General features: G+C 43.3%; 3 protein-coding genes and 1 long non-coding RNA gene across 8 annotated transcripts; 2 read left to right on the top strand and 2 right to left on the bottom strand.

Moving 5' to 3' along the window:
• Window positions 1-61: 61 nt before the first annotated feature.
• Window positions 62-2,366, top strand: LOC128755688 (E3 ubiquitin-protein ligase CCNB1IP1). Of its 4 annotated transcripts, none has more exons than XM_053859610.1 (5): window positions 62-271; window positions 1,015-1,206; window positions 1,290-1,436; window positions 1,604-1,769; window positions 2,030-2,366. In XM_053859610.1, exons 1-5 carry the CDS (start codon window positions 134-136, stop codon window positions 2,185-2,187), a joined length of 801 nt encoding a protein of 266 aa, XP_053715585.1. In that variant the 5' UTR covers window positions 62-133; the 3' UTR covers window positions 2,188-2,366. The 4 variants fall into 4 exon arrangements, with proteins under 4 accessions (XP_053715585.1, XP_053715584.1, XP_053715582.1 ...); XM_053859609.1 differs by having other exon boundaries at window positions 212-271; window positions 862-1,206; window positions 1,604-1,685; XM_053859607.1 differs by having other exon boundaries at window positions 216-271; window positions 862-1,206.
• ttc5 (tetratricopeptide repeat domain 5) lies at window positions 1,933-7,547 on the bottom strand. Of its 2 annotated transcripts, XR_008414164.1 has the most exons (10): window positions 7,343-7,547; window positions 6,778-6,910; window positions 6,490-6,701; window positions 6,186-6,336; window positions 4,385-4,476; window positions 4,088-4,291; window positions 3,510-3,724; window positions 3,291-3,435; window positions 3,013-3,217; window positions 1,933-2,466 (listed from the first exon to the last, which is right to left on the bottom strand). XR_008414164.1 is itself a non-coding variant. In XM_053859605.1 (9 exons), exons 1-9 carry the CDS (start codon window positions 7,403-7,405, stop codon window positions 3,098-3,100), a joined length of 1,335 nt encoding a protein of 444 aa, XP_053715580.1. In that variant the 5' UTR covers window positions 7,406-7,547; the 3' UTR covers window positions 1,933-3,097. The 2 variants fall into 2 exon arrangements, 1 of the variants encoding a protein (XP_053715580.1); XM_053859605.1 differs by having other exon boundaries at window positions 1,933-3,217.
• A 265-nt stretch (window positions 7,548-7,812) lies between these two features.
• Window positions 7,813-13,912, top strand: mettl3 (methyltransferase like 3). Its single transcript, XM_053860959.1, has 11 exons — window positions 7,813-8,028; window positions 9,465-9,652; window positions 9,724-10,188; window positions 10,274-10,449; window positions 10,947-11,160; window positions 11,232-11,419; window positions 11,622-11,660; window positions 11,739-11,847; window positions 11,920-11,985; window positions 12,054-12,166; window positions 13,736-13,912. Exons 1-11 carry the CDS (start codon window positions 7,926-7,928, stop codon window positions 13,848-13,850), a joined length of 1,776 nt encoding a protein of 591 aa, XP_053716934.1. The 5' UTR covers window positions 7,813-7,925; the 3' UTR covers window positions 13,851-13,912.
• Window positions 13,498-19,393, bottom strand: LOC128756441 (uncharacterized). Its single transcript, XR_008414232.1, has 4 exons — window positions 19,226-19,393; window positions 15,425-15,487; window positions 14,808-14,900; window positions 13,498-14,698 (listed from the first exon to the last, which is right to left on the bottom strand). It is a non-coding gene; the product is annotated as an uncharacterized LOC128756441 (long non-coding RNA).
• Window positions 19,394-27,414: the final 8,021 nt, after the last annotated feature.

Here is a 27,414-nt window from a genome sequence, read left to right on the forward strand (position 1 = left end):
TTGACTTCAAATTTACTTCAAAGCTCTCAATAGAGGATGATAGGATATCATTAAAGTAGTCACGAGGCAAGGACGAAGGATATGGAAGGAACCAAGAGAAATAATTATAGTCTCTATTGTTTATTTCAAGCGCATGTATCACGTCGTCATCGGCTTGAAAGTTATTATCAAACCAAATGCTCTCAGACGAGTTGTGAGTCATTTAGCTCCACCTGCTGGTCACCTGCTGCAGCCCACCCAGTCCGTGAGGAGTCAGCAGCGGGAACCTTCGGTATGGTCGCATTTCTCATGCAATATTCGCTAGTACGGGTTAATTAAACCCCAGGACAATTTGATTTGTTTCAAAAATAAGTTAGGAAATGTAATGAAGTAATCATAACTAGTTTGCACCCTACTTAAGTGAGTTGTCAATGCTAACTTTTAGCATGGAAAATGGTTAGCCGTTAGCGACGCGATTCATTTAGAAAATGTACCCATTAAAATACGGATATTTATTTATTTATTTATTTGTTAAATATGACATTTAAACTCTCTGTAATAAGTGCGGGGTAAAGCGTAGTGCTAGTAGTAAGCTGAACGACGCAGGAAATTACTTTCAGAAAACCCTCGCAAGTCACTGAAGGTAGTTTCAGTGTGGTTCAGTACACAGATTTCCAAACTGTTAAATACTTCATTTAGCCCACAGTATTGTTGTGTAAATGTGTTGTTTATACGAAATATAGTCTGACCTAAAATCTTAACGAATTTATATCAACTCTTAAAACAATATATTCTGCCTTGTTAATAAAGTTTAATGAGACCTGTGTCATTTTACCGGAATTCAAATGAAAAAAATCCTTTCTTTGATGTAATCCTCTACAGTGTTCTGTCACCCGATTCACACAGTTGTCCCATCAGAGTTGTGTCCTCATGTCCCTCTGCGACGATACCCTCCTGTGTAACTTCCCCAAGTGTCGAGCCAAGCTGAGTGGCTTTGCTTGGGTCACAGCCTGTTCCCATGCTTTCTGTGATCAGCACGGATCAGCAGAATTCAGTCGCTCTCCTGCCACCTGCCCGGCTTGCTCCTCAGCTCTGTCTGGAAAGCTGGATATTGTTCGGACTGAGTTGTCTCCCTCTGAGGACTTCAAAGCTATGGTCCTGGCAGGTCTGCGACCAGACGTAGTGCTTGATATAAGCACCCGCGCGCTGGCCTTCTGGAGCTATCAGGTCGAATAAAGTCTTTCTGCTGCTGCCAAATATTATTCTGGTAAATATTTAATAACTGGAACTACGTTTCATATCAAACACAGGTCTATCAGGAGCGGATGTATCAAGAATACAGCCTGTCCCGAGCAGAGATCCAACTCAAGCAGCTGGAGAAGTTGTTGGTTCAACAGAACCAGAGCAGAGAGATTGAGTTGTCAGCCATGAGAGGAGAAATCACCTCTCTGAAGAAAGCAAGTGATTAAAAGTGTAATCCTTCTGAGTAGAACAGAAAGGACCAGTATTTTACACTCTTGGAATCATTTATTTTTTTTAATTTTGGTTTTTAATGTATTCAATTGTTTTTCTTCTTCTGTTTCCTCTTAAAACTGATTGATTTTTCAATTGTGGGTCCACATAGGTGTTGGAGGAGTACAAGAGGAAGTATGGCGAGGTGTCTGAGAGGCTGATGGAGAAGAGCCGCCAGTATCAGAAACTACAAGGCATGTATGACGCTCTCAGGATGCGCAACATGTTGGTGAACGAGCGAGAAAACCTGCCACCCGGATACCACCAATTTGACAAAGGTCGGATTTGCTAGCTTTCTTGGGTTCCCATGATGTACTATAGATTAGATTGAAAGATTGTCATGTGTAACTATCATGGTTTGTTTCCTGTACAGAATGTAGTTACATTGCTCAATGAATCATTAACTAATTGTAAACTTTGAATTCATAGTTTTATTAGTATTTTATTTATCTTGAGCTCATGTTTTTTGAACATAGCCATCCACCACAGTGGGCCAGAGTCAACCATGCTAACATCCACCTCCCTGCGGGTCACACAGGGCTTCCTCAGCAGGTGTCCCCCCAGAGAAGCCCGCAGTTCCACCGTCATGATGGGGAGAGTCAGTTCTTCTCCTGTCTGAATGGAGATGGATTGAAGACTCACTTCCCATTCAACTCTCCTGCTAAAGAGAAGGCATGCAAGTTTAAGAGGCACTGATGGAAGCAAGACCATGAGTACCTTAACTAAGTTGGTTGGTGAGTGTTTTCAGTGTTGGCCATGTTGTACTTTGGCGTTAGATGTGTTACACTGTTTAGTCCTGCTAAAATGTTCTCGACTGTTGGATTGCACACAAAACAGGCCTTTTCATGACACATTTTCTTGTTACGTTTCAATAAATGCAGCATATTGCGTTTTAGATCTGTTTATTGGCCACAAACCATGGGAGAACAATCCGCTGCCCGGGCTGAACTTGGTGAGACACTGTCAATTCTTTCACTGTGGCAGGAGACAAAAGAGTTAACACTTGCAGCACCGGCATGTGGTACACTTCTCCAAATGTTGCTTAAGGTCCTGGATGTTTACATTATAAATGTTGCATCACAAAATGCCGCCTGGCCTAGAAACATGAGTTTATGAAATGTGGAAAAACTACTCAATTCTATTGGCTACTTTACATAGTGGGTGGATATATATGAAGGAAGTATGTGACAACTGGTAATGACCACTCAAAAATAGGGCAAGTCATTATGTTTTTAGCTGTGTATGAATTGATATTTACCATTTCTTTCTGTTCACAAATGAAAGAAACTAAAATACAGTCCTCAGTCTCAAACCAGAACCGCAGACTGCTTACTAAACAGAACTTAACCTTAATTATGGAAAGTTTGGATGGCATCCTAATATAAAAAAAACCCTTTTGTTTGTTTCAAAAGATACTACAACAGAATACAAAAAGGAATATTTATAAATATACAGGTCTCTCAACTGACACTCCGACATGACAACTGTGTATAAAATAAGACAAACACAAAAGGAACAAACCTCACTCACAGGTGTACATTTTCCCTGCATCTCCCGCACACTTGCACATGCACGCACACACAAACACGGTTGCATTGTGATGAGCTCATTCACTCTGTGCTTTATAGCTGACAGAGATGGCAATCTGACTTTGGGCATTTGGTCTTTTTCCATTGACTATGAGAAGCAGAGGAGAGTCCACGCGTATGCTTCTGAAGTCAAAGGACTGAAAAGGAGCAAATACAATTACAATAAATTTAAGAGCAAAGTCATTTTGAAATGATGGAAGAAACACTGACCGTCTCTTTGTGTGTGATACTGTGTCTCTTGACCTGAGGTTCCGGTATGACTACGGTGTCTCCTATCCGGACGCCCCAGCTGAATGCAGTGTTGTAAACCATCACCACGATACACGTCTCCTCACTGTCCACCATACCAAATGTGCTAGAAAGAGATCAGAACTTAAACACCCTGCACTGCCTTTGCGCGAAGAACAACACTTGGTAAAATGGACTTACAAGGCCATATGCCCTTCAAAACCCAAACTGAACACCACCTTTCCCATCGCGGCAACCCCTGTGTTGAGGCCGTGAGTGAGAGAAGAAAGGGAACTCGGCTGCAAGTTGCCCACCCTGCCAGAGGGGGCTCGAAACTGAGCGGACAGGCACGGACCCAAGGCTGAGGTGTTCAAGCTGGAGAGCATCGTCCGTAACTTCCGTGCCTTCACCTTTCCCTGAGAGGACCAAACTCATTAGAACACAGGAACAAGTCTTTGGTGCTATATTAAGGCCAGAGAACAAAACTACACAGACGCCAGAGCTCTCCACCACATGTAATAATGATAATGACTTTTTAGAGCCCTAAATGTAGGAAACAAAACCTCTTATTCTTTCATTTACAGTTCACCACTGTACTCGAGTGAATTGAGGACATTCAGTAGAACCAAGTCGGTGATAAAAGGTTTGGCTCATTATATATATAAATCTGCTGCAATATTGCTACAGTATAAACATCGACTCATATTTGTCAGATGGCATGCTGTTATTATGATAACTGCAGTACAGCAGTATTAGATATAAATGTTGTGTAAAGTAACCTTGTTTTGCATTAGTTCTGTGACTTTTCCCAGGTATTTCAGCAGCAGCTTCTCTCTCTCAGGAGGTTCTTCCCATCCAGGGTCAAGCGCAGCAGCATGGCTAAAGCTAGCAAGAGCTGAACCAAACATCTCCTCATATTGAAAGAGAGTGGCTCGGTTGAAATGCATTTCTGGGTAACTCGAGGCTGTTTTGTCCACCTTCTCCTGCACAAGGAAAAACATTGTGTTGGTTGGTTTTGTTTGCATTTGGCAGAAGTCATTAGACATAGAACGATTTACAAAAGCTGATTAACTCACAGACTGTGCATAAGCACTAAGTGCTCGTTGAGACAAGTCAGGATTCTGGCCAGAAGAGAAAAACAATGACACATAGCCATTTCCGAGGACATCTGTTGAGAACAATAACATCATGTTTTAGAGATTATTGTGATACAACGTCAACAAAATCCTTCACTATGATCACTGTAGAGGCGAGCAACACCTAGTGAATACCAGGTACAGTGGCTATGACCTAAGAGATCCACAAGGCTTCAGATGTTACAGGGCTGTTTAGGTTGACATATTAGTACATCGGAGCAACGACATCTGAGCAGGCGGCTCTTGACTAGCAGTTAAGGGAGGAGACCCTTTTTCAAAAGGACCGCAGGGTGTCCTCTGACGACAGGCCACTCCCACTATCCAACATCAGAGGAACAAGCTTGAGGAGGCTCAATATGAATGTCAAAACCTCAAATTCCGTCCTGTTTTCGATAAGCCCCTCCAGTGCGACTAACCACAGACAAGCAAAAGACTTTGTGTTGAGCCCTTTATTACGACAGCATATTGGCGGCTCATTAAATATATGTAAGTGCCAAACAAATTATAGAAGACGACTTTTTGGCATACTATAATATACATATATAGACTTTTTTTACGTTGCTTATTATGAAGTTTATCTCCTCATAAAGTGTCTTATAATGATTAAAGACGAATGCCATGTGAGATGCGAATGTCAATGCAATCCTATGCCTCAAATAAATGCATTTATTTATGCATTTTTTATTTATGCATTTTGTTTCCAACATCATTGCTTGTAATTTCACAGTGGACCTGTCGGTATTCAGGAACACTAGTAAAAACTAGGGATGCTCTGATCAGGATTTTTGCTGCCGATCACGATCAGCCAGAGTGCTGATCACCACCGATCACCAACACTGATCACATGGATTGACAATGAATTTGTAATCAAAATGATGAGACCTTCTGTGTACGTGATGTGAAAACATGAACCATTAAATCATATTAATTCAGACACATGTCTATATACCTATTCAAGGTGGCAAAAAATAGAAAAAAACTTGCTGAATGCACCAATTATTCTGTCAAAAGGACAACTGGAAAACATTTAATTCGATGCGAGACGTCGCACATGAATCTCTAGAGACTTTGTTATGTCTGTGAAATATTTACATACTGCAGCGGGACTCCGAGAGAGAGAGCACTGCATTTATGAAAGTTTCCACTCTGGATGTTTTCAAAAGTTTCAGATTCAGGTGGCTAACAAACGCTGCACCTGACTCCAAAGCGGCGACGGACTCGGTCGTTTCTGTCTCCACATAAACGACACCTGAGAAAGGCTGGTCATCTAGGTCGGTGAAATTAATGATCACTTCTTATCATTCCAAATGTCATGCTTGGACCGGCGGGTGTTGCTAAGCGTCAGCTGTGCTAATAGCCTGCTGCTGAGGAATCAGCGGTCTCACGTTCATGAGCCCAGCAAACTCTCCGTGCTCCGTCAAGTGCTGGTGCTTTAAATGGTGTGTTTAATTTGAAGGCGTTTTCCTTCACAGCATTGTCCTGTGCATGTGCTGCAGGATGTACACTTTACATGACAGAACTTTCGCGCCAGACACGCTGCTGCCCAGTGCACAGCGAGTAGGGAGGAGTGGACGCTTCACAACCAGCAGGGCTTCATCAGAGCGCCGGCTGTCACAGGTGACCAGTTGTTGTGATCGCAATGACAGGTAGTGAACGGCATTCACAGATCACGCTGGTATCAGCCGATCATAATCGGTGACCCATCGATCGGAGCATCCCTAGTAAAAACACTGATACTCACACCAGGATGTGCCATCCTTCACATCCAGCTCCACGGCCTGGCGGGCCATATCCACACTCTCTATCACCTGCTTGCCCTGCGCCGTGCTGTCTGCTGCTGGCAGCTGTCTCAGCACCATGGACAAGTTCCTCAACGAAACTTTGTTCTTGCTCTGGAATTGATGGATAGATCCAAAGTAAGACAACAAACTACCAGGCTACATCAGTAGATGGAGTGGGGTTCTGGTAGTGTTTTCAAACCACCTGATCCCAGGTTACTTTAATTCAAGAGATATTGTAGACACGGTTAAATATTATGGTTTCACCTGTTGCAAAGCCCCAGTGAAGCAGTTTTTGGCCCCAGCCAGGTCTCCTTTCTTCCAGAATTGCTCGCCCAATGTGTTCCAGGCCTCAAGCATGCTTGGATCCAGCTTCACAGCCCTGGATAAGCATTCTTCTGCTTCTTTGCTGAATTCAGGAGCAACGTTGAGGCACCTGCCCTTCTGCAGCAGATACTCAGCCTTGTGTTTGAAGCTTTCTAAAGAAGACAGAATATTTAATAAATAGCACTGGAATTCCAGGCAAACGTCTGTCCAGTAACATCCCGTCATCACCTTCTTTCTCCAATAGTTTCTTCAGTGTCTTCTCCTGCTCCTGTGCCACATCCTGCTGTTTCTTACCAGCATCTTCTACACTGTGAGATTCAAAATAACAGTCTCTGAAGTTGTACAGTTGATCGACAAGCTCCTGGAACGGAAAGAAAAATTCAATATAGCAATCATAGGCACATTTATGTTTGCAGGACATTTAGGTATATACAACTATGTTCTGTCGAGCACAGGAGTACTGTGTCATCCTGCTGAGGATGCAAACCCACCTTCTCAAGCAGAAAAACAACGTTATTACAACAGTTTCGGTTGCGCGTACGTCGACACCAAACACTAATGTAGTGTTTAAATGCAGACATATTGAAAGGTTGATTTCGTGTAAACGGTGAATCCGGAAATACGGCTCTTACAGAGAATGTAAAATGAGCTGAAAGCTGATCTGAGACCCTGTTGTTATAGTAACCCATATACATATAAGACACGTAGATTATGTATGCATACATAACTAGTGGAGATGCCTTTGTATATGATGGTATACCAATAAACGTCAATCATTTTGGCAAGGATTTACCTTAATAATTTGTAATTCGTTTTCTTCTCCCAACGGTTCGCCACTCTTTTCGTCTTCCGCCATCTCTTTGTCCAAGAGCACTCTACACACAGGTGCTTTTAAATGTGGCTAAACCAGTTGGGGCATTAAAGCCAAAATAGCTGAGCTCTTACGCCGTAAAAAGGCAAGCACTTCCACCACGATATCTCCACTAGAAACGCAAATATCGACAACCGGAAATGGACTTTTAATTTGCCAGACGCTGCCAGTGTTGCGTTCTAAAACGATTCCGATGGGAAACAAAACTCATATTGAAATAGCCGTTTTGTTGGTTTTATTGCGCTTTAAATATCGTATATGCATTTTTTAAAATTTTGATTAACAGTTATGTTTCCGCTTGTTTATTATGTTTGTCCTTTCAGTTCACCCTTCACGATGTATTGAGAAGGACTTATGCGGAACTGTTGTTCATATCTTGTTGAGCAGACGGTTTTCGCGGTGTACCTCACATTGTGCACTCGCTCTTGGGCGGGTAGCGCTTTGTTTATGTTTTTAAGATAATATCCGATTTCGACGTTTATTCAATCATCTGTTCAAATTTGACATGTCGGACACATGGAGCAACATTCAGGCGCACAAGAAGCAGCTGGACTCGCTGCGCGAAAGACTCCAGCGGCGGCGGAAGGATCCAACTGTGCTGGCAGCGGGTTGGTGTAGCATCTTCAAGTAATTCTGCCAAGTTTAGAACAGTCATGTAAATGATCGAATTAAAAATAACTGATTATCTTAGTATTAAAGACCTTCCCCAATTATGCAGTGCCGTGGCATGTTCTCACCTCTGAGATTTCAGTCCGGGCATTGATTTCTTTTCAAGTGGTTCGTTTTTTTTTTGGTTTTTTTTTACACCAGTTGTTATAATAAAAATTGATGACATTGTCTCGTCGAAAACGAAATGTTTACAATGCATGAGTTCATCTTTTTTCAAACCAATGGAAGTGGACTAGACACCAACTGTCATAACGGTTAGGGAACTTTTCGGTGTATGAACATATACTTGTGTGGTTATGGTGTATATAGTCATTAGAGAATGTAAATGTATGTAATGTAAATTGTCACACGTATTGACTTTCGGCTCGTCATGACTATATGAACGATTAATCTATTTGTCTGCATATGATGTGTACATCGTAGTGATATTTACTACGTTGTGTTTTGAAAATCAACATTGTAATTGCTCAAAATGTGGTTTCAATGGTTTATTTTCTGATGGAACCCGAGCCTCAACAGCTAATGAATTAGTTCATTATGGTCCAATATGTGGACTAGTCGTCGCAACCTTAGTAAAAATGAAATAAATACAATTTGGAAGTATTGCTGCTTTAAATGAAAAACTCCTACTTTCATTGTACACCATGGCGTTAGGGTCATCGTCAATTACAGGTCAAGTACACATTTGAGTAAGTGAAACACAGCATTCCTGATTGAAATAAATCTCTTATTTATTACATCCGAATCAAAACAGCAAGTTATATGAACACCATCTTATTTGCTATTGTGTAATCATCCATCCAACCATAACAAACTTCACAACCACTGACTGTCATGAGAGCAACGTGGAGATGACCTGTTTGAGCGCCTGCTTCGAATGCCTTGTATTCTCCAGCAGCAGGTTGTGTTGGATGTCTTCTTAAATGTTTATCTTCACTGTTGAAATTACCATGGGGTAGCTACACCTTACGGAGAAGTCATTCCTGTAACACAGAGGTTCAAGGAATGGCAGAGGTTTTGCAGTGCAGCGGTCCTTCTTGTGGAAATGCTCCCAGGTGTCGTGTTCCAATGACACTGCTGTTGTGCACAGAATATAATACCAGCTCTCCCCTGACTTGTACACCATCTGTGTCCTTGCCTCATTGTTTCCCATTTTTTGTCACCTCATCAATGATGAGCTCAATAGCACAATGAAAAGAAGGAAAATGAGATAAATCCAGAACCATTTGAAGTATCATAGCTTGTGGAAGTGAACAGATGTATTTATTTGATTTACTTATTTTACATTTATTCATAGATAAAAAAACTTATTTTTGCATTTTTCTTGGAGGTCAGCACTTCATAATCTGAGCTCTCACAATAATCTTTGTTTCAGATGTTGGAGGAGCAGATGCCATTACTGCCAGGAGCGACAGTCCAACTCCGTCAGCACCAAGCCCCGCTCAGGACCAGACAGAACAAATTCCCGACCCAGAGTTAGAGAAGAGGCTTTTGGGATATCTGTCCGATCTGAGTCTGTCACTGCCAACTGACTCTCTAGCCATCACAAATGATCTAAAAACCGTAAGTTGTCTTCTAGATCACACAGTCTTTCAAATAGTTTTCAACTCTGATCTCCTCCAACCTGCTTCCAGTCTGAGGCCGCTGTTGGTCATGGCTGCATCAGGAGTCTTCTGATGAAGTTCTCAGCTCAGGAACTCATAGAGATACGACAGCCTGCTTCTTTGTCTTCATCTACTGCAACAACTACACCCGCCGCCTCAACAGTTGTTGTTGCAGTGGACCACACCAAGCTTTGGGCCATGATTGGATCAGCGTCTGGAGCCCAGCGGACAGGCATCAAGAGAAAAGCGGAGGACCAAATTCATAGTAAAAGGACAGCAGGTTTCTCGCCTTCCTTACAGAGCTCTGCTTCTCCACCGCACTCCTCTTCTATATCTGCCCCGCCACCCTCATCCTTGCAACTGGCTGTACCATCAGCATCAGGGAGCAGCGCCGATAAGAAAGGCCGGAGCAGCAAAAGTCAGTGTTCACACTTGGACTTAGAGATTGAGAGCCTCCTTAGCCAACAGTCCACCAAAGAGCAGCAGAGTAAGAAGGTAGAAGCCAAGTGTGCTGACGTCGGAACTCTGATCCACATAATTACTATCCCTCGGTGTAGATAACGCGGATGTTTCTGTGCAGGTCAGCAGAGAAATCCTGGAGTTGCTCAACACCAGCACTGCAAAGGAGCAATCTATTGTGGAAAAGTTCCGGTCTCGTGGCCGAGCACAGGTCCAAGAGTTTTGTGACCATGGGACAAAAGAAGAGTGTGTACGTTCAGGGGATACACCTCAGCCGTGCACCAAGCTGCACTTTCGGTAGGTCCTCCCTCTTCTGTCATGGCTACCTCAGGTGTATGCTGGGTCTGGGTTCTACACTCTCCTAAACTAAGACAACATTTTACTTGTCAGTTGGAACAGACTTGGCACTGCATTGTACTGTACCATTTTCAACACTATTTGTAGGTGTAATCAGATTTTCAGGGAGCATGTATAAAATATTATGGCCAGGACTTCAAGAGATTATTGTCCATGAATTAACTACAGACAAAAATAAGACCAATTACCCTATAAACATTCTTTGACAGGGGACTTTTCTCAGTCACCAATACCAGGGGCACCACATTACAAAATGTGATGTCATGACCAAAACGTCCACAATGCTGGCGACTGGCTGATGGATGGGAAATTAACCTTTAAAAAAGATTTGAAAAAAGATAGTGAAGGTGACTGAATCTACTGCGTTAAGTGCATCAGTATCAGTGAAACTCCTGTGAAAGATTATTAAAACATCATGTACAACTCTCTGCCCTCAGCCGCATCATCAACAAGCACACAGACGAAAGCCTGGGCGACTGCTCCTTCCTCAACACGTGCTTTCATATGGACACTTGTAAGTACGTCCATTACGAAATCGACAGCGTCCCAGAGGCCGAGGGGAGCCTGCTGGGGCCTCAGGCGGGGGCCACAGAGCTCGGTCTGCACTCCGGAGACGCTGACAGCAACGTGGGCAAATTGTTCCCATCGCAGGTGATGATTAGCGCCAGACAGAACCCGTGCTCATATGAGCGTGGAGCAGCACTGACAGTGCTCTGTTGCAGTGGATCTGCTGTGACATCCGCTACCTGGACGTCTCCATCCTGGGCAAGTTTGCTGTGGTGATGGCTGATCCTCCATGGGATATCCACATGGAGCTGCCTTACGGAACCCTGACTGACGACGAGATGAGGAAACTGCACATCCCCATGCTGCAGGACGATGGCTTCGTCTTCCTTTGGGTCACTGGCAGGTACCAAGTGGAACGTCTTGGACTAGCATGACTGAATTCATGATGAAAGTTTTCATCGAGCGACTAAAAAGCCCAAGGTCTTTGTGAAGTGCAGAGTGGAGCCTCTACTACTTACGCTGAACCATTTTGTGCTGATATGAATCCATTTAATTGTATATTGAAATAAGCCTCGTAGCAGCTGATGACAGATCTGTTTCCTCAGAGCCATGGAGCTGGGTCGGGAGTGTCTCAGTCTTTGGGGGTAGGTGTTTACACAGCATTGGACGTCAGGTCACTTCCTCAGCTGGAGACAAACCGAGCGCCGTGTGTGTCTGTTTAGCTACGAGCATGTGGATGAAATCATCTGGGTGAAGACCAACCAGCTTCAGAGAATCATCCGCACCGGCAGGACGGGCCACTGGCTCAACCATGGGAAGGAGCACTGCCTGGTACTCTCCACTCTTGTCTGGACTCTTGAACCTGGTGTGCCTACATTGTTGATAAAATATGTGTTTGCTCAGGTGGGCATGAAAGGGAACCCTCAGGGATTTAACCGGGGTTTGGACTGTGATGTCATTGTGGCTGAGGTGAGCGACAGTCAGATGAAATGTGACTGCAAGGACCGTGGGATTTATCCGGACGTCTCTCCTCCCAGGTGCGCTCCACCAGTCACAAGCCAGATGAAATCTACGGGATGATAGAGAGGCTCTCACCTGGGACACGCAAGATAGAGCTGTTTGGTCGGCCACACAACGTGCAGCCCAACTGGTAAAATGCTTTCTTTTGGTGATTTATTTGGTCAGGACAGTGCCTGTTCATGAACAAGGCATAAAGTATGTGCATGTAAACATGCCACACCTGATTGTAGCCATTGGCTAAATTCCATCTGTTGTCCTCAGTCAGATCAACAGACAAAAAAGACAGTGTACAGTGTATTGTGTACAAAATTAATAGAAACTACAGTAAAAGTCCTGGTTTGAAGGTGTTATATGAGAGGCCTTCTTTGATGTTGTGCGGTATGTTCCAGATGTTATAGCCTCTGACTGACTGAACAAACGATCCAAAGGTGGCTTGTTGGGTAGGGTACCTGACAGTATCTTCTGATCACAGGCCGAGCGGCTCTGTCTTGGTAGTTCTCAAGTCCATGGAGTATATTATATATAGTACAAGCAAACTTAAAACGTTTGAAAGTCTCAAAAGTTTGTAAATCTTCAGAATATGCCCGTGATAGTATGAGACTGGTTGGTCTGGCCAGTATTTTATTGCTCTTTCATATTTGTCTGAGTATAGTTTCATTTGTGAGAAACCAGTTTGTGAAACTGTACTCTGTATGTGGAAACAGTATAGCATGCAAAAACATCCGAGGTGACGTTGATGATCGAGTGTATCTAAAATTGTGAAGGTTAAATTTAAGTGTTTCTTGACCTGACTTTTGAAGATGAGAGTGGGATGAGGGACCACTCTCACATTGTAAGGTACTTGAAGGCTTGCGCCAGTTTGAGCTCTTAAAAGAAATGGTCCTAAAATGAAACCTTGAGATTCTCCCGTGGGACACTCCCGAGATGATGAGTTCACACCGTTGACCACAACACGCTGCATTCTATTGGTCATATATATATTTCATCCAGTTAATGGCATTTTGGGAATAACTAAAAGAAATTTTAATAGAGTACAAATTCTGTGGTCCAGATCAAAAATCCTGCACCGATCCAACCAGTCTTTCCAGGAAACCTTTTGTTTTCTAAAAACACACGCCCTCAGGTGAATGATGGGTGCAAAAACTGCATTGAATGAAGAGGATTGTGACTCACGTTACACTGTCCCATGAATAATCTCACAACCCATGTTATTTTTATGGGAAGGATGTTATTGGTCTATAGTTATGTTAGTCTGTTTTGGCCCCGTATCTGAATATTGGACTGACCACACCCATTTCCATGTAGCAGGGACTGCTGCTGAGTGTGTGACAGATTCACCATGCGTGATTGGTGGCGCCAGTCTGTGTAAATGCTCTTTTATGAAGTTGGCATCAGCGTCTTCCTTAGCCGAACTAATAATGTTGCCGACTTCAGTTTCAGTTATCTCATCTCTATTGAAGGTGGGCTGTGCCTTATTGAAAGGAACAGATTCATAACCAGAAGGTTGGGAAAACAGATATTACCTGAATGGAGCGTGTTAAAAATATTCAAATCTTCAGCAATTTCATTGTGATCTTTTATTTCTATCTCACTATTTTCTTTTTTGTTTTGTTTACCAGTCTGTTTTGGCTCTGCACGAGGTACAACACCTCAAAGCAGTGTGGTAATATGAGTTTGTTATCTCACTCCCTCCTTTTAGGGTCACTTTGGGAAATCAGTTGGATGGAATTCACCTCCTGGACCCTGACGTCGTCGCCCGCTTTAAGAAGCGCTACCCTGATGGTGTCATCTCCAAACCCAAGAGCATGCAGTGATCCACCGTCATCTTTTAGTTTTTTAACGCCAACATTTTGAAATAAACGCTTTAATCGGCGTACTTGTGCTTTGTTTGGTTGATCTTTGAGCAGGGACATATTTGGGGGGCACATTTCACACTGTATTGGTTTCATTACAGAAAGGTTTCATAAATGAAACCTGACCAAATGCAGAATGCAATTTAAAACTCTGTCTCCAAAAATGTGCTTGTATTTCTGTTAATTAGCTCTTTAATACCAAAACAGTCAGTGGAAAATATGCATGAAAAGTATTATGCAAAGTAAGTTTTATTAAGGAATTTCTGTTTTTCTCGTGATCACATTTGTTTAGTCAGACCCAGTATCATCTAGAGTCATTCAGCTCATCCTGCAGTGGAGCCATCCTCCTTCACGTTGACCTACTGTACATGAAATATACACATTTTGGTGGAAAATTTTCAAGAGTTTTTCTAAAATAAAAAATAAAGCACATGATGGTGATTGGTGTAAACTGACATGGACTTTGATGGAAGAAAAATCCAGTTCATCACTTTATGCCAGGTTTGAACTGTTCCAGTCCTCGTGCTGGTGGAGCCTGTCCTGTGCCGCTGTCTCTCAGCAGTAGTTTGGAAGTAGAGGAACTGCAGAAAGTGACCAGTCCCTTGAGGTTGGATCAGTTCCCAGGCTCTCTCATCCTCAGTATGTGGCGTCCACTGCGTTGATGTTGCTGTCCAGCTGGTGTCTGAAGGAGACCCTGGCTTTCGTGGAGAAATAAATCTGAGAGCCCCGGTTGAGGCCCCCTGACCCCTCGCTGTCGCTCCCCCAGGATGTTGTGGACGCCAGCCGTGGTTTCCTATCTTGGACCGACACTGAACGGTGAGAAGATCAGTTTCCGTTACATTCTATTTCACAGTCAGAGAAAATTAAATTCTTCAATTTACTGCTCGTCTTTCAAACACAGTGTACAGTTCCATTTACCGGCCACAGGGGGGCTCTGTCTACCCTTGCAGCGCTCCTTGCTGCGCCTGTAGAAGGGAAAACACTGGAGCATCTTCACACCCATGACTGAGTCTGCGGAACAGCGGAAGGACAAAATTATTCAAATTAATTCATTACTTAGACTAATTACACCGGTTTGTGTTTCTTCACTGGTCATACTGGTCATTTTCATTCTTCCGGACTCCATTAAAGAATGCTTGAAGGAAAGAGGATCATCCTCCTTCCTTCAAGTGATGTGGACATCTCGTGTTTCATTGCTTTTTTCAATCCTTCTTTCCAAGACTGAAGGCGACATTGAGTCCTCATGCTGCAGAGAGCGGTTCGTAAACTTTGGGAAGCTGCTCATTGAACACAGTCCCTCCGGAATGTGACCAGCATGCTTTGCTGTCCAAGTCTTTTTCAAGGACATCCCAGTTACACCATGGTGATATCAAAAACAACAGCAGCTTCTGAGCACAGTTGGGGAGGGGAGAGCCCGGGGTCTCATCGGGCTGTGAAAATGATCGGTGCAACACAGGACCCTGGACTGTTGAGCAACTGAGCTTGAAATTCCTTTTATCAGTAGGTTGTTTATTTTCAGGGAACTTGTCACATACCGTATCGTTGGCTGTCAAAGGAAATCCGGGTCACTTATTCTCGTCCGTGTTCTGAACCGGGATCTGAAAGACACCAAATTGAATTGGTGTTATCAGTGTAAAGTCTTGTGATTCACTTGTCCTCTGCCTCTGACGACAGCACCTTGTCTCCTCAGCAGGTCATGCTTTAATGGAATTTTCAACCTGCACTCTCCAGCTTAATGTAATCTGACAGCGTGAGGGAGTGAGACTGAGGCTGCAGCCAGACGATCAACGTAGTCTAATCCTGGACGTCAATGAGCTCCAGACACTGGTAAACCCTTTCGTTACTCACACCTCCAGAGGTCATCTCCTATGACTCACAGCCATTGTTTCCAACCACAGGGTCTGTCCCTGTGCTCATGTGCAGGCCCTTGCTAAATGTGTCCCAGAGGTGGCTCTGTCTTCTCATGTGTTTACCAGCGTCCTCCAAATGGCCAGGAAGCTCCCAGACTCAACCTCATTTTCGTCAATATTTTGGCTGACCTCTTGTTACTTCCTGATGTTTTTGATGCGTCATAAGGGGCGGAGACCGTCAGCCAAAAGGAACATCCACTTTTTTATGATTCAAAGTTACTGCACCTGCCTGGACACCTTATCTCGCACGTTCATTCAGGCCATGGTTTGATTTGCGCTCCATTAACTGATAAGGCCCTGTTTGTCCTCTATCCTCATTCAAAAATATCTAATTGACAATCTAAATGGACAAGGAACAGTTCAGCCTCTGCAGCGCCTGCGAGCGATAAGATAAGTCAGAGGGCCAGAATGAAGCTTTGTTTGCTATTTATTTCATGTTTACAAATAGGTCAGTGGAGCGTTGCCACCAATCCACCTCATTTCTAGTGAAAATGTCAAGTGAATGGACTGAATAACTTCATGTTGGAATGCAGCGAGGGACAAATGCCTTTTGAAAATCACATTGTTTGAATTATTTATCTGCAAAACATTTTTCCTCTTTCCAATTTGACCCACAGTATTTGACCTGCTGGCCTGCTCTCTTCTCTGTTGCCCCACTTCCAACCCATCACTGCATAATCACAGCGACCTCACACTGAGAGAAAATTTACCATGAGTTCAACATCAATCAACCACATATTGTGAGTTTGTTTGCCTATTCTACATTAAGAAAGTGCCATCCCCATGGGTGACTGGGACCACAGAACAGCTCTTGCTCCCTGAGAAAAAAACACTTCCCATGAAAATGTTCATGGTCACAATGATGTGACTGATTTTGCACCTACCACTGTTTGTTCAGTTCCTCGATAAAGTGACGGTAAGATTCTTAAGCTGCAAAATGTGTGACGTAATGAATTTAATTTTTTAATTATTTAAGAGCCCAAAAAGTAATGGATCTACAAGTCCTCCATTGGTCACTGGTGAATGGTTTCTCTCCATCCTCAGACATGGTCAGAATAGCCATGACCCGTTGACCTCTGGAGTAGTCTGATCTGCAGTTTTCTCTTCCACTTAAAATCTTACTTCTTCAGGTTTCTTATTGCGTTCCTCTGTCTACCTAACTAAAAGGCGTGGTTCTGAAACCTGAGCCTCAAATACTGACAGTGACTCCATTATAGCTGCCTCTATAGATCACATTGTTAGCAGAGGAGAGACCACGCTGACTGTTTATCTCCTGCGTCCAGCTTCCCTCCTATCTTCTTGTTCATCCGGTAGCATTACAAATGCCGGGCAGACACAGAAGCAGTTGGCAGCTTCAATCCTACGTCATGCTCACGACAATGGACAAACAAAAAGCTGCTTGTTTATGTTACCGTAGGGTTTTCAACCCATAGGGCCATCTGGAAAAGGTAGAGGCCTCTCTTATTCCATAACACAGATGTGTTGATCATCTGCAAAGTGGAGTCGGGGAAAGAGCTGATAAAGAAAATGATCTGTTCTACAACCCGTTGTAGTCATGCCTGCACCTGTGACTTTGGAATGTGGCCATACTTTATACTTGTGTTATAGTTAAGATTGTGTCGAGGCCAGAGCATACAGAGGCCAAGACCGAGACCAAACAGCCTAGAATACATAGAATACATAACACAGAAGCACAAGCCTTAGTTATATAGACACGTCATTTATTTCTTTCTGAAAGGTTGTCATTTTTTCCCAAAATAAATCAAAAACTGAAATCCTTTCATTGCTCTTGGTCTCTGTACGCTCTGGTCTCGACAAACTCGACGACAACACAATGTTATTGTCAGTCTGAAATCTGTTTCCTTATAGTGACTTAATGGGTGGATCCACGATGTCTGTGTAGCAAATATGTGCCAACCTCACTATATATTCATTTTAATGTCTACAAACCAACACAGTTCTTGTGTTGTTTTCCATTCTAGCTGGTTTGTTCTGACTGGGCTTTGGTCAGTGGTCTGGAATCTTGGCTGAGATGATGACTGGCTGGAGAGAGTTGGGGTGTGTGCCAGCTGCCTGGGGACACGGAGGAGAAAAACAACCCAGATGGCAAAAACACTTTCTGCATGTAAAAAAAAAAAAAGAAGGTCGAACACGTGATGTGTAGATATAGATACAAACTGGGGAAAATATCAACTCACAGTTTGGATGTTCTGCCTGACTGCAGGCCACAAGTGCGAGTGAATAATGCCGTTTTACTTGTTCAATCAGTGGCGCCTTGTTTAGGGAGCTGGAAAAATTGTGCAATCGCCTCACAGAAACATTAGCAAGTGGCCTCCTGCTCCAGGCTGATGATTTATCGCTGTGACCCTCTCACAAGTTGCCACTATTTTAAATCAGTGTCCAGTGTATTGGAAGGGAGGAACAACTCAGCCTCTTATCTGCTTGGGAAATGTACCGCACAACACACACAGTCACTCGTAGATAACCTTCTTACAGCTCCACATTTAAGCTGCACTCCCCCTTTTTACAGGTCACTCGCCAGGGCTGTGGAATGAAAGTGCAGTATTGTGGCAGGGAGAGCTTTAAACACACACACACACACACACACACACACACACACACACACACACACACACACACACACACACACACACACACACACTTGTACTGCTATCTTTTGTGGGGACATTTCAATTGCTATAGTGCCTTCCCCAGCCTCTCACCTTAAACATGACCATCCAAAACAAATGTCCAAACTCAATCAAACTTACACCCCATTATAATAATAATAATAACATTTCAATTTTATCCCTCAAATTTAAGCAAATCGATCCCAACAAGGTTGCATACACACTCGCGCACACACACATTGTATATTAACATCTCTCATTTGTTACAGTTAACAAACAGTTTTGTAATGCTTTAAAGGTATTTATGATTGTTTTGGTTTTTTTTCCGAGACAAAAATCATCACTTCATGCGCTTCCAAATACACGCGCACAATGATCTTTACGATGGTGAAGGATTTTAATCACTGAGCAAACACATGCCCGGTTTGTTAACGTATTATGTCCCAGAAAACATCATGGTTTTACATCAGCAATTCTATCCAGAAATCATGTTTACTCGGAACAAGCCGGGTGCAGCAGGCTGTTATTAAGTTTCTTTTCATCTGCCTCCTCAAATAAACGATGCTTGTTTACACAGCAGATCATCCAGGAACCGCAGCCTCATGCGCTTTTAGTTCAGCAACACTCTCTGTTGGTGGAACACGATCCAAGCTCAACAGTTTTCTTTCACGTGTGGAAGAGAAGTGGAGGAAAACAAATGTTCCGGATCGATCACAGTTCCACCCCGACACACCCCCATCCTCACTGATGTCCGTGAAAGCGGTATAGAAACGTCCGAGAGGAGGGTTGAACCTACCTTGGATGTTTGTGTTGTCCCGACCACCCTGTCTTTTATTTTCTTATCACCGCTGTCTCCAAATACCACAAAACTTCTCTGTGCTAAAAACTGCGCGCATGCAGACGCGTCAGTGTTGGCACCATGAAACGTTACAGTGGAGCAGAGACTCAACTTTAAATAGCAAATCCCGAGAGCTGCAGCGGGACACGCCTGTTTCTCTCACACCCCTCCCTCCAGCTCTCCCTGCTACTTTCATCTGATGGCCTGCATTCACCCTCTACCTCCATCTCCCTTCACGGTCATTTGTTGAAAAACAATGGCTACTCCAGGAATAGTTGGTGGTGTATAAATAATTGTGTTGCTGGTGACACGTGTCAGTTGTGAACTCTCACCATACTTTCTTTAACTTCCTCTGCAGAGCTCCCTGTCTGCTTTCACTGCAGTCTCTGCACAGAAGCATCACTGGCACATAGGCTGTGACATAAAAAACAAAGTGAGCCTTTCGAATTTACTGTCTCCCTATGTTTACTTGCTTCAATGCCATGTACTCCTGTCACGATAAGAGATTGTTGTGAAACATGCTCCTCAAAGCACTTTGTTTTAAAGTATCTGGTCCATACGCACAAGCCACACCCTCTCCACCATTACTGTAAGTAGTGACCTGTACCCCTCAGCTGTAGGAGGACAACAGCAGCTTAAATCAAAGTCAAGGAAGGCACTGACTGCACTGCAGAGCTCATATGGCACAAGAACATGAAGGCACCAGCCCAACCATGGCCATGTTCAACCACATGCATGATGTTTCCTTTCATGTGCGCTACCAGTCAAAAGTCTCATTCAGTTCTCATCCGTCTCCTACATTGTAGACACGTGCTGAAGACAGCCTGTATATCAAGCAAGATAAATGGAGTTAAGAAGCGAGGAAGGAAAAATGTTAAATAACTTCTATAACTTGTATTTTATATTTGATGTGACTCAATGTAGCCACCATACGCTTGGTTGAGAGGTACACCTGTTGGAAAACCACGTGATCATGAAGCTCAGTGCCAGAATGCCAAGAGAGAGCAAAGCAGTAATCAAAGCAAAGGGTAGCTATTTTGAAACAGACAGCTTGGAGATCATCGAGATGCAGGACCTCACTTCTTCACACTCCACTGCAAGAAGATCAACTCAAAGCGTCTGGGTGAATTCAGTGACATGCAGTAGCGGAAGCCCCAGTAAGGCAATGCCATAAAAGAAATTAAAACCAATTGCAAAGTCCGTTAGAGGTCTCTGCATGGACTCATAGCACTGGGGTTACATCCAGCTAAGAACACTGTACGCTTTAATGAAGGCTAGTGATCTGATATGTTTTTCTGTTTTTGGACACATGTTTAGACCGAAACTCAGGTTACACTTTGATAAAGGTATAAGACACCCTCATAGAAGATGTTATGGATGGCTTTAACTATGAACGACACCTTATAACAAGGTGTCTAAAGCAATACGTGGTGCATTATTTGAGAGACCAGTGTTTTTGTAATGACACTATATTGTGTGGTTAGGTCCAGGGTTAGGATTGGGTCAGGGTTATGGACACGGATTCTTCAGCCTTTATAAAGGTTAAGGTGAGTCCAGAAGTTTACAAACCATATCAAGGGTTAGCATACATGAGTATGAACTGTCAAAATATGTTCTACATATAAAGTATTTAAAATCGATTATGATTTGATTTGATAGTAATGCATTATAGATGAGAAGTGGAATGCTATTGACCTCAAACCAATTACTAAAATGCAGTGGCAGTAGAAGGTTCTTTATCATCATTTCGAATAATTGAGCAACACTTACAAACCTCATGGGAACTTTTTTCATATACTGTATTCTCATATAGTTAAGGTGTGTTCCACGGAATGGCAAGATGATTTTTGGCAGGTTTATACTTGCATAGAGGCCTCTTTACAGAAGTTGTATAATGCCTTGGTTTCGTTTCTGCTCCATTCGAATCATGTAAAGTTTTTTCACAGCTACTATGTTTATGGGAGTGATCGCTGCAATTGTCTGGCAAGGAGATCAAACTGTCAATCATCCCAACTCGCAACTTTCCTTGAGATTTTGTCACAATTCATCCTCAGTTCACTTTGGGCCCAGAGTCAGAGCCTCATAACTAAACATGAGTCTATTTTCTTTCTGACATAGAAAATAAGACTCTGCTTCACGACGGCTCTCGCTAGTCGCGCTGTCTAGACTCAAAGTGAATTTTTTTCAGACTTCTAATTATGGTCTGTGGCCCATTTGTTTGAACGCTATTTAATCACAACCTGTCCCAGTTTATAAACCTGGCTCACTTGGTCTGAGGGATTTGTGCAGATGGGAATTTACAAGGATGAAAGATTCTGAAAGGCGCCCTGCGGTCCAGCAACTCCCAGGAAACAGTTTGGAAAGTGATCCCGTGCTCTGAACCAATGTACACACCACCAGCCAAACGGAACGGATCACTTTCAGTTGAGTGACAAGACTCTTCCTCCATTCACTGATGATTCAAAAACATTTGAATTATTCAAATTAAATGAAATTATTCTGCACTTGAAAATGATGAAACTAGAGCGAAAGCAAGGGGGTGACGGTCAGGTCAACTTATGAAAATACTTCTATGCCTCATGCAGCCTCTCAAACCTCTCAACCGAAATATCATAGATATAATAGGACAAACTGCCAACCAGTATGTGTGGATTGTGATAAACATCACAAGTATGTATTGGATATGCTCCTTAATATCCCACTGTGGTCTATAATTACTGCAACCCTAAATCACATGATAGGCTGTATTTCTCAACTGATTTTTCATGAGGAAAAATGCCTCAGATTTCCGACACACTGTTCTGTGTCTGCAATATTGTTGGTCCTCAATGGATAACATTACTCCTCTGTTTAATGCTTTAGATTCTGTGCAGCTTCTTGTCCAGGTTGTTTCTAAATGGCAAAATGGCTCATTGCCTCTTCTCTTGTTGACACAGATAATGAGGTTGCGCGACTGAGTAAAGATGAAATCAGGACAGAAGTTTGAGTCACTACCATGTGATTGTGCGGTCAACTGAGGTGGCTTCTTTCATTTCCGCTTTGGTACAGAAAGAATCCTTGACTAAGAGACAAGACTCCTGGCGGACAACAGTGTGTGTCACTTCCTGCACTCCTTCAGTGTGTGCATGTACACAGTCACGTAGAGATTTAGCTTCACAGAGGAATGTCAAGGACGTCTAGGTCCATAGAGCACAGCTGGTTGTTATCACATTCGTGCTGACATCAAAACTCTATTCACTTTAAACAGAAATCCCTTCAATTGTAGGAGTGAAACCGCCCAGCATCAATAACTTCACCTGCGCTGCAGTGGCACAGTCGTTGCAGTTACAGGAGCTTTTGAAAAGTATTTCTACAATGTTGACGCTCCGAGCTCCGAGCAATATCCTTGCAAGCACAGACCTGCCAATTAAAGCATAGCATCAAACTGGATCTGCTCCTCGTTGACTCCATGTGCCAGGTGAAACAGAGGCGTTTGCAGATTAAAATGAAGGTCATCATTACCCAGTGGAGGGGTTCCGATGGAACGGAAGGCTAGTTGGACACAAAGTGAGTGACGGTACCACACAGACCTGCTCAAGCGTTCATTACATGAGGGGGGCGGGGCACAGTACAGGCACATCTGAACGACTGTCAACAAGCCTTCTTTGATGTCAAAGTTTAACTTCACCCACAGCAAGCATTGTGGCAGAAATAAATAATCCACAGACAGCAGAACAGACATGGTAAAATTGAAGTGTGACTAGTGCAAAATATTTAACTGAGGAAGAGCAGTGAACACACCCCAGTTGGCCAGCGCTCCTGTGTAGAGGAGGCACTGCTGCTGTGATTCATTTAAACTTTCTCTCAAACCCATAAAAAAAAAACCTGTAACGCGGCAAGACATCTGTTCTGTGCCATGATAATAATCTTATCTGCTGAGCCATGATAGTGTCTTACAACCAAAATGACACTTTTCTTGTTCAATATGCTGTTTTGAAGTTATTATTCATGTAACTGAAACATGTTCTTTGCTCCAAAATTGTGTTTTTATAGTCAGTAAACTCATGAGGGGCTCCATGTATCATCCTCATCCTATTGGGGAACCCACCTGAGGGGTCACCCTGATTTCTTGGTCACAAATCCATCCATCCTGAGACAGGCTCATAAAACTGTCAGTAATTTTATCTGTTTATCTGCCCCTCAGGTCGAGACAAAAATAGCAGGAGGTCATGGATGTCGGCGGTGGCCTATTTAGGAGCTGAACTCAAAGTTCTATCTCAAAATATTGAACTGATCATCCACTCAGAAACGACAAGTTCCACATGAGTGTGTAAGAGGTTCAGACGAATGTTTGTTGCTTTCATAAATGGAGAATTAAGTTGGCCGGGTTCTGGCCTCTTGCTGTGGCCGGTGGAAGCAGTTCATAAACCAAGGCACCCTGATCTTCTTTATCTTATTCATGCCTTCACGGCAGCATGCACTTTGGTTATGGGTCTGTGACATTTGGTGATAATAATGGGCGAATGAACGGTCGACCTCCCTAATATCACCCTCCAGCATCGGTTGTTCCCATGAAACAATTAGCTGTGTTACTTTATCTGCTACTGTTTTCAGTACTTGCCACTGATGCTTCAGCATGAGGATCCTTGTCTCTCAGTTCGCTTCATTTTCTGACAGATTTGAAATGTTGAATGGCATATGAAGTTATTAAGAAGCAGTCCACAATAGCAGACCAATCTTATTTTCTCAGCAGTAATTCTGGGTAGCTGTCTAGTTATCTGAGGTGAAATGATCAACCGCCCGGTCCGGATATGGTGTCCTCGAGTGCAAACAAAAGGCGGTGTTTGCACAGCATGTTTGCTGTGTGTGTGTGGCTTGATCATTCATAAATGCAGCTATTGTGGGGTTGTAAGATATTCTTGATGGACTGGCTGCAACAGTGCCATTATTGAAGCTGACGTTTCGTCACTTCAGGCTCAGTGTGCATCAATATAGTTCTGAATGTAACTAGAATAAGGAATAAGGTAATGATGCCAAAGTGTTAAATAACTCTGTCTGTTGCACAATTTTCAATATAGTTCACATAAACTGGGATCAAGTTCTAGCAGGAGGGAACCAGTTTGGAACTTTTCAAGACCTGAGTCTGTGCCCCACATTCACCCCTCCTCTCTGAGCCCTGCAGGCGTATCCACTTGTTGTTGTTGGTGTTGCATACATGGAACCTTCTGGGAGTCTGTAAAAGCTGAGAGCAGCTTCCGCCACACCTCTCTCTCGCCTCATAAGTGTCCAGCGTCTTATCTCGTGCCCATAAACACATGGCTGTGGAATGTGACATTGTAAGAGTAGCAATTGAGTCGTGCCATCAGTCCTCAGGGAGCTGACACACCAAGAACTGACTCACATTTGGTGAAAATCATGTCAGGCATCCAATAGCCTGGGGCACAGATTCCACATGAGAACTTGATAATGAGACTGAAGCAGCTCGGAGCCAAATGAGAGTGCCCTGAGCATTCAGAACCGTTCAACCAGATTTGTCTTCATTGTGTTGTTTCCATTGTGCTTTCAGGCAACACTGCAATCACATTCGCACACTGACTGTTGGAACATTTGACAAGTCCAGTCCTACCTCTCGAAGAGTGACTGTGGCAAAAACATTTTCAGGTGTCACGGGGTTTTCTGGCAGGGCTGTCACCTTCCACTTTCCACCCAGCTGTGGTAAAGATACAGGTGCCATTTAGACACTGCCCATATAAGCAGGTTAAACGTCTCAGTCAACGAAAAACATCAAAAGAATCTTGTTAGGGCACTTGCCCATGTGACAAAAGAAAAGCCGTCATTTCATCTGAGGCACCAGTCATCCACATTTGAATCTTGGCTTTTCACTGAGAACTAACACAAGTGAGGTGAAATAAATGACTTGAAGAGACACCCAGGATGGAGTGGAATGCCAACAGGCTTGATGCAATGATGTGCTCATTGAGCTGTGATCACGGAGCACTGTTTTCAATTGTAAGCACGATCTACATTTTCACTCGACCTTTATGACCTGTGACTGATATGAAGCTGTGTTTTCATCAAAGACACAAGCCCCTCACCTAAACGCCATTCCTCTGGGACCTGAAACCAGGCTGTTCTTCCCCTCCAATATAAAGCAGAGCCACAAATAACTGGCTTCCCTCATATGGCTCCTCCATCAGCAAATAATGGTGCATGGAGTCCATTCTCACCTCTGTCATCACTGTCTGTAACTGGATGGCAGCAGTCCCATCCCGTCTATTCTCTCACCTCCTGGTCATCATCTCAGACAAACTTAGACTACCGTTTCAGATATGGAGACATTTCAGTTTTTCACAGCCAGAGTTTTCTGGAGTTGGAACTGAGCTACATATCGGAGATTTGTGAGCTGTAAATACATTTAGCTCATTTTCGTTTTAAGAGGATGGATGCACCTTGACCTCAGCAAGATGGCTTATGATGGGTTTGTTGAACATATAATCTTTCTCTGCACTTATTTTCTCCTTCGACAGAAGTGCTGAGTCAGCCCAACGGTGTTTGGAAGATAATTGCTGGGCGGTGAGCACCGTGCTGACAGATCACTTTGTTATGGATGAGTGGAGGTCGGTGTCTGACCGCTGGGTGGTGTCATGGCTCATCCTCTACATCACCGTGACGACCCAAGCAGATGAACCTTCAGATCGCACCTGCTCGAGAGACTGCACTGTCTCTGTAGGCCTGTGAGTTCAGTGTTGCAGAAGTAGTAACAATTCTAACCAATACTGTAGAGAACATTTTAACACCCTACCTAACTTCTCCATTTGGGTATGAGTCGCCTCACATACCTTGTGATATCAACCTGACAAGCTCTACATTTAGGTCATTATGTATGTACATGTTTAGACTTTCAGGCTTCATCATGATGCCTCTTGTTTCATCTGCTCACGCTATGTTCGCAGTTCTAAGAGAGTCCTACACCCAGATTCCCCACTCTGGTCTACGCCAGCTTGTTTTGCTTGGTCCTGCTCTCAGTCAGTCTTGAGGAGATGAGGAAAAGAAGGGCTTTGTTTTGGAGAAGGGTTGCGCGTCTGAACAAGCATGCTGACTTTCCTCCAGGGTCCATACTCCTCTGTGACTCTGGCAATCTGGCTTCATCCAGACTGGATTTACATGACAAGTGGCGGGGACCCTTCCCCATGTCCCCCTTTTTGTCCACTCTTCTTTTATTCTCAGCTCTTTTCTCACTTTGTTCCAGGAAGTGGACCACTCGGGTTGTTTCCCTCAGTCTTCACACGGACATTAGTTCCTCACCGTGAAACTTTTTTTTGTTGTGATGCAAAACTTGAATTCTGAAAAATCAACTTATTTTTGTTGAACTCTTTACTCTCCATACTTGAAAGAGTAGCGAAAGTGGCCATCCATCACGCCAAAGCTGTCTTACTGCATTCTTTCAGACTGACATTTAGCATTTGATTTTCTGCATTGACAGTGCAGATTCAGTCTTGAAAAATTCAAATTCAATTATGATGGTGCCGGGCAGAGTGGGTTTTAATCTGACTGGGTTCAGACTCTCGACTGGACTACTTGGTTCTTTTCCAGCTCAACTGCCTAAATTTAACAGATTGCAGGGCCGTAAAAGGTGTCTTACTTAAAAGTTAGGTAACAATTCCTGTGAATACTCTCGGTGGCAGCAGCAGATTAAGAGCTTAACCAACGACTGCCGGTCCAGGTTTGCTCTGTGTGCTGTTGAGGCAGCTGCAATGTTCTCAGACTCCACGGGGGGCGCTATGACCATCAGAATCATCAGATGTCATTGTTTCTATTCTTTTGCAGCTTCGATTGCCATCAGGTAAATGAAACACATACACACACAAAAATCACCATTGGGATATACAGTATAGGAAAAAAACACTGTCCAATCATTTTCATTGAGCCAGTCCTCGCTATAGTCGCTAGTCCACTATACCGTACCTACAAAATACTGGACGATGATAGTATCATTGTCCTGTATCAGTATATGTTACTACATGTTTTCTATATCTGTAATTGCCTCAAATTTAAGCAATGCTTTTGCTTGGTAGACATTATGACCTGCGGGGGCTTTGATAATGGACTCCAAGTTATATTAACAGCTCACCTAAAAAACACACCACTTATTGTTGTTATTATTATTA

The sequence above is a fragment of the Synchiropus splendidus genome, chromosome 3 (assembly GCF_027744825.2).
Source record: "Synchiropus splendidus isolate RoL2022-P1 chromosome 3, RoL_Sspl_1.0, whole genome shotgun sequence".
In the NCBI taxonomy this organism is placed as follows: domain Eukaryota; kingdom Metazoa; phylum Chordata; class Actinopteri; order Syngnathiformes; family Callionymidae; genus Synchiropus; species Synchiropus splendidus.